Source organism: Gossypium hirsutum, chromosome D08 (genome assembly GCF_007990345.1).
Source record: "Gossypium hirsutum isolate 1008001.06 chromosome D08, Gossypium_hirsutum_v2.1, whole genome shotgun sequence".
Classification (NCBI taxonomy): Eukaryota; Viridiplantae; Streptophyta; class Magnoliopsida; order Malvales; family Malvaceae; genus Gossypium; species Gossypium hirsutum.
Window position 1 is genome coordinate 3,936,319 of NC_053444.1, and position 6,988 is coordinate 3,943,306.

General features: G+C 30.8%; 1 protein-coding gene across 1 annotated transcript; it reads right to left on the reverse strand.

Annotated features, from left to right (window-relative positions):
• Window positions 1-3,792: 3,792 nt before the first annotated feature.
• On the reverse strand, window positions 3,793-6,764 carry LOC107921191 (RING-H2 finger protein ATL2). The gene is made up of 3 exons (XM_016851073.2): window positions 6,288-6,764; window positions 6,000-6,097; window positions 3,793-4,176 (listed from the first exon to the last, which is right to left on the reverse strand). The coding sequence occupies exons 1-3, from the start codon at window positions 6,444-6,446 to the stop codon at window positions 3,996-3,998; spliced, it is 438 nt and encodes a 145-aa protein (XP_016706562.1). The 5' UTR covers window positions 6,447-6,764; the 3' UTR covers window positions 3,793-3,995.
• Between the last annotated feature and the right edge of the window lie 224 nt (window positions 6,765-6,988).

Genomic DNA, 6,988 nt, shown 5'->3' on the forward strand with positions numbered 1-6,988 from the left:
GGCTCATACTTAAACATTCAAGGCCTGGGCCTGATCTATTTTTAAGTTTATAATGTTTTATATTACGTTATTTTTATATATTATGTAATTTGTAACACATTAAAAAAATAAACTTATACTAAATATATAATACTACTCTAATGTAAACATTAAAATAATATTAAGATGAATATAAAAAATTCAATAAATAAAAAATAAAATTAATATAATATAAATATATTTTTAAAAAATTTTAAAATATAATATAGACGGGCCTAAAATGGGCTTGGGTTAGTCTTTTGCAAATATAAGTAGATTTAGGCAAAATTTTAGGCCCATATTTCGTGTCAGGTCGAGCTTAGACCTGTCCATGGGCCGAGCGGCCCGGCTCGACCCGACGACCCGCCCGAAATATGGAAGAGTTCGGGTAAAAATATAGACCCGAAATATGGGCTTGATCAAAAAAAGAGGCCCGTTTAGAAAATGGGCGAGGCCTCGGGCAGAATTTTTTTGACCTGGGCCCGGCCCAAAAATGTATTAAATATATATTTTTATGTTTAAAATATACTAGTTTAAGTTTTTTATGTTTTAAGTTTTTTATCTTTAAAATATATATATTTTTTATGTTTAAGTTTTTAAAATATATATTTTTTATGTAACAAAATATCCTGCACATGTATTAATATTGGTTGGTTTTAAGATAAAAAAAATGTAAACTTATTTGTTTACAAAAATATTTGATAATACAAAAATGTAAACTAATCAAATGTTAGATTTTGTTACAACAATTAATACAATTAACAATTAATAATTTGATAATTTTACTAACAATTAATTTTAATAACAATTAGTTTTAATTTTATCAAAAAATTTAATTTTAATTAAAATGGGCCTGGTCGGGCCCCATATTCTTTTCCTGGGCCGGGCCTGGACAAAATCTCGGGCTAGGCCGGGCCCGGTCCTAGGAAGTGGGCTGAAATTTTTTTCTGGGCCGGCCCATGACAGGTCGAGCTTGGGCAAGTATAAAATATGTTAATATCACGCGTAGGTTCGACCCGAACCCAGCCCATGGGCACCTCTACACGGTAGTTGTCGTTAAATGAGTGACGAAAAGTTGATGCGATGAAGATGAAGAGAATAACCTCAACTATTCTTGGTTTTATTCTTCCTAATTATTTTTTTTCCTTTTTCCTTTTCTCTAAACTGCTAATTATGTGTTTTCTTTCCAATTGTTCTATTGCTTTTGATGAAAATGTCAAGATGGATACGTCTAAACCCGCCCATCTCGATAATTTGTTCATACACAAGTGTAAATCAAGATCCCAATTCCATGATTTCAATGAACTCCAAATCAAGATGGGTTTTTTAAATTTATTGAATTTTTTAAAAATATAATTAAGTTAATAAATTTTGTAAATTTTGAGGGTTAAATTTAGTGACTTTTTTAGAATCCGAGCTAAAATGACAAATTTAGTAAACATCGAGGGCTAAATTCGTTGATTATTTTATATTTAGGATCAATTTGCTAGAATGTGTAAATATTGAAGGGCTAAATTTATTATTAGACCAATAAAAAAGCCCACATCAAATTTCTGTCGCTCATCTAAATATTTGATTTCAAAAAATTTAGTAACTAAATCGGAAAAATTAATAATTCAATGACCAAAATAGAAGAAAGACAACCGTTTAATGACCATTTTTGTAGTTTACCCTAAAATATTTGGTGATGTTATCATACTATACTTTAATTTTACTCTCCATACCACTATTTTCAAAATTAGATCGAATTGGTCAACTTGATCAATTGGATTGAAAATTGATTGAGTAGCGATCCGAAATAAGGGGTTAGATCAATTGACTTGTGAACTGATAGGAACCAAATGTTTGAGATTAAAAATATTATTGAACCAATGATTAAATCAATTGAATCATTTTTGTCTATTTCAAAAAAATCTTAATTTTTATGATTTTTTTTAACAATCTCATTGTAGGCTCTGACCATATCTGCTCTTTTTGACACAATGCCTAAAATTGTCCATAGCCCCTCCCCAACCCATAAATAGGAGGATAATTCGCTCCAGCACACTCGAACCCACGTTATCCTGCATTGACAACAATGCATATGCCAATCAAATTAAACGAATCAAGAATCGATAGTTTTACCGGTTCAATCATTAATTTATTAAATTTTGATAATTGAATTTGAATTAATAAGATTTACATTAAATTGAATTATGCGACTTTAAAAAAAATTGCTTAAGTAGTTAATATAAAACCACGTGGAAGTTATATTACTCATACATAATATGAAAACCTTATAATCTTATATTCATTGTTGACTATAACCTTCTGCGGCCAATCTTGCCTCAAATACTCTGCGGACCATTCGAGTGCTTAAAACCAAAAGGGGATGAGATTCTTCTCTAAATTAGGCACATGCTTGACATTTGACACGACTCTACATTCAACTTGGTTATGCGTGGAGAACAACGAATCGTCATCTTTGTGCTCGGCCACATCAGCTACCTTCATAATTATTTGAAACTGCCAGAAACTGAAATTTGTGATCCCATCAAAATTCTCTATATCTAAATTCATTATTTTGACACCGAACGAGTCGATTTGCAAAAGTTGAACCAGGCTCTAATACCAGTTTGTTGGGGTCAACCCATATAAACAATGAAATAGAAAAGGTAGAAGAATGAATATAAATATTTTAAGTGGAAAACTTCTCCAAAACGGATAAAAATCATAGGTAAATGAGGTATCGACTTTTCACTAAATGAGTAAACAAACGACAGTACAATATGGAGAAAATAAACCTAAATATACAACCTGTCCATTACCGAAAACCCCAAATATAAAGCTCAAAATCTCAAAGAACAAACAGATAAACAAAACCCTAAATCTCATAAAGCACTCACAAAAAGGGTAAGTATAAAATACTCTCCATAATTATCACGAAACTCTCACTAAATAGGAATACAATGACCCCTTTAAATAGGCTAAAACTAGAGAACACGTCGTGATAATGCAACGTCCCATTCGTCTCGTCACGACATCGTCTCGACGAGTCGACACTCCTCGTCCCGACATTGGGCCTGTTTTGGTCGTTCTTCGATTGCTCATCGATTCTCGTCTAAGGTGCCTACAACGTGTCCAATAAATTCGAGGCATACCCTACAAATTAAATTACTGAAAATAAAAGTATGACTAAATTCCAAATGTATGTAGAGTACAAAAATTTAGAGCATATTTAACTTATTAGTTTGTAAATCAAAACGCTAGTGAATAAAACTAAATAAAGTATCGAAATTAGATGGGTTAAGTGGTAAAAGAGTTTGATGTCTCTAAAGTAAAATTTTGGTTCAAATTTTGTGGATGAAAAAACAATACTAGAAAAACTTCACCTTACAATTAAAAAATTCAACCTAAAATCCATTGCTATACGTGTTGTAAACTTTTATTCAACAAATTTAAAGCTCAAAATCTTAGTATTTTTCCAAGTGAATCCATAGTTATACATGTCGTAAACCATAATGCTACGTTTGGCAGAATTATTATTTTTTACACATGTTTTAGTATACGTGTTAGTAATAAACTAATTTAATTGATAATATTTAACTATTTCCATAACTTATTTTTAGCGAAAAGAAGGAAAAATTTTCGGTTTTTACTCTTCTTTCTAATTTTAAGTTCAAATTTATACTAACTATTCTTTATTTTACATCTACCTATTGTAATCCATATATAATAAATAAATTTTCTCGATCACACAAGATAAATTTCAATGAAAGACAACACATGAGAGGATAAAACTAAATACAACAATCAAATTGAAGGAATGGTAATTTATGTACAAAATGGAGTCAACAGAAAATCCCACCCAATGCCATACTTTTCACCCACAAATGGACTCAAATATATTTTCTTTAATATATTTTGTATTCATATACAGACGTATCGGATATTAAAATTTCAAAGAAAATAAAGGCTTGGGGTAATTGGATCCCATCTTACGTGCCTGATTGGCCTGTGTCGAATTCCAACGAGTCGAGTAACGGCGTACGGCAAACCGGGCAAGTGGAGTGCTTTCTGAGCCAAACGTCGATGCAAGAAAGGTGAAAATTATGGGCACACTTGGGCATGATTCTTAGCACTTCTTTCTCTTCGTACTCGCCTAAGCATATGGAGCATCTGTTTCACAAAACCAGAAACTAAATTAGTTGCGTCTGATTGAGTCTTAGTTTGATTAGCACGAACGAATATTATTGTCAACGTGGAAAAATATGGGTTTGGTGCACTAAAGTGTATTATCCTCTTATTTATGAGTTAGGCATTATGTAAAAAAAAATAAATATGACCGGAACCTATAATAAAATTATTTAAAAACTAAATCAGTGACAATAATTTTTGTTTTATAAAGTATTTTTATTTAAGATATGCGTTTGAGATTTTATAAGATATGTTTTTTCGAATATATTAAAAAAGAAAAAAATTGAAGTAACATAGGACGATAATACTACGAAGTGAATAACAGGTCTCATAAAATCACCTATCAGTCAAGCAGAGGAACCCGGAAAACTGCTTCACTGTAATAAAAAATTGGGTAAACTACAATAGAGGTCCTACACTTATGGTTTTTATCTTTTTTGGTCACTAGTTGGCTAACGTAAAAATAGAAACACTAAAAAATTTAAGATAGTTGGGTGGCCAAAGAAAAATAAAATTAAATAATTAAGTGACCATTTTATAATTTTTCATAATTAGATTACTAAAAAAGAAAAAAAACCATACTTGGATCACTCCTAATATAATTTCCTAAAAGAATTATGTTGGGGGAAAGTGTCAAGTATATATTTGACAATTGACATTAGTTTGTCTTTATCAATTTTGATTTGAATTGAAAAAATTAACTCGATTTGACATAAAAATCAACAAAGAAATTCGAATTAATCAAAGTTAAAATTCTCAAAAGAATTCGAATTCAAAATCATCTAAATAAATAACTTGAAATGACTTAAATACGAGGAAAAGTTACAAAGTTGAAGAACTAATGTGGACAAAAAAAAAGAAACCAAATTGAAAAGAAAAACTAAATTCAATGACTAAATAATTAATTTATTCCATTTTTTAATACTACAAATAAAGTTAAAAAAAAGTCATCGCCAATTATGTATCCTTTTAATTCTTTTTAACCACCATTAAAATTAAAAGGTTAAAATATGCCCTAAGTATTAGGACTTTTGGTAAAATTGAAATTTAGTCCCTATACTTTTATTTTTAAAAATTTAATCCCCCTATTTTTTAGATTTCAAAATTCAAGTTCAACTATTAACCCAATTAGAATTATTCAGTTAAATTCAGATTCATTACAAATTCATTTTTTTAGTTATATTACTATCGAGTAAGTGTTTTTATTTCAAAATGTCACAATAAGTTTAACAAAAAAAAAAGGGTTAACAATTAGGTTTGAGTATAAGAATTAAATTCCAAATTTGTGAAGAATGTAAGGACCTATGACATATTTTAACCAAATTAAAAATTGCCACAATCACTCAATTGAATAATTATCATGAAATTAATGAAAAATGGAATGCACATTTTCACGATAAAAGTATCATGGAGGTCCTTGTATTAGGAGTCAGATTGTATTTTTCCCCCTCTACTTAAAAAAGAGCAAATTAGTCCTTGTACGTTAGATCAAAGAGGAAACCGATCATTCTGTTAAAAATTTCATCCATGGTCACTATTAAAAACAGTTCCATGTATATCAACATGAGATACATATAGCACACCATGTGTAATTGTCTGATATTCTGTCTATCACACCAATTTTTAACAATAGAAATGAATAAAAATTTTAAATGAAAAGACTAATTTAATTTAACGTACATGAACTAATTTACTCATTTTTTAGTAAAAGGATAAAATGTAATCTAACTCCTAATAAAGGAGCCTCTGTTGTAATTTTACCATTGACACAAGAGAATAAAACGGCTGAGGGAAAAAAAACTTACTGTGCATCTTCCATGGACTTGAAGGCTTCACGATTGAACTTGATGGTGGGTATTGCAGCTACCACTACTGGTTCAACCCCTCTAATTTCTGCCTCTGCCTGCCATCAAACCATTAATGTTTTAGAAAAACCCCAAATTTCAATGCCACAAATTAATCAAATCGAGTTCGAAAATTTGCCCATGAATCTGAATATACTGAATGTTATGGCAGATAAGGAATCAAAATTCAGAAAAAAATGAAAAACCTTAGCTCTAAAATCCAGACAAGCTTTAGAAAACGAAATGAACCTGTTCGAGATCAATCCTGGATTCGGTCTGAAACAAGAGTCGGGTTTGGGACCCTCTAATTCTCCGACAGATCATTTTCGTACAAACAAACACAATAAAAGTGGCACTCATTCCAAAACCGATCACTGTTGTGATCAAATTCATGCCTGAACCAAACATCTTTTTTCTCTTGAAATTTTCCTTCTTTTCGATTTTCCCGAGAAAAAAAAGGTTAAGAAAGACCTGGATCAGAATTTCCGGAGAAAAAGCATGGAGGCAAAACTGGGAAAAAAAGGGTGGGTTTTTTTCTGAAGAGAAAAGAAAAGAAGGCTACCACATGGCGGTATATTATCGGTTTGGGATGGTGGGGGATAGGATTCGAAAGAAAAGGACAAAATGGATTGTTTGTTGTTTAATATTTGGAATCACATTCAATGGACCCAGTTTTTGTAATGCTGGTTGCAAGTTTTGGCTACAAATTTGCAGCAGTATCGATGGTAATAAAATTGTGGATATGCATTCCTTTCTCGATTTAAGGTGGAGAATCTCTTTATCTGCATTAATGTTTTATAGCTTCGTGAATGAAAAAAAACAGAGATTTTATATCGGGTTAAGTGATTGAATTGGTTAAGCTATCGGGTTAATCAGGTCATACTATTCGAATATGATTCAATCGATCAGTACTCGATTTAATGTTTCTCTTCGAATTGTTATCTCAATCG

Excerpts from the sequence above, each read along its gene's own strand:
- LOC107921191 (XM_016851073.2), bottom strand. The coding sequence starts at position 6,446 with ATGTTTGGTTCAGGCATGAATTTGATCACAACAGTGATCGGTTTTGGA. Across the intron at positions 6,098-6,287 it reads CCAGGATTGATCTCGAACAG|GCAGAGGCAGAAATTAGAGG; the intron begins GTTCATTTCGTT and ends GTTTGATGGCAG. Across the intron at positions 4,177-5,999 it reads AAGTCCATGGAAGATGCACA|ATGCTCCATATGCTTAGGCG; the intron begins GTAAGTTTTTTT and ends TTTGTGAAACAG.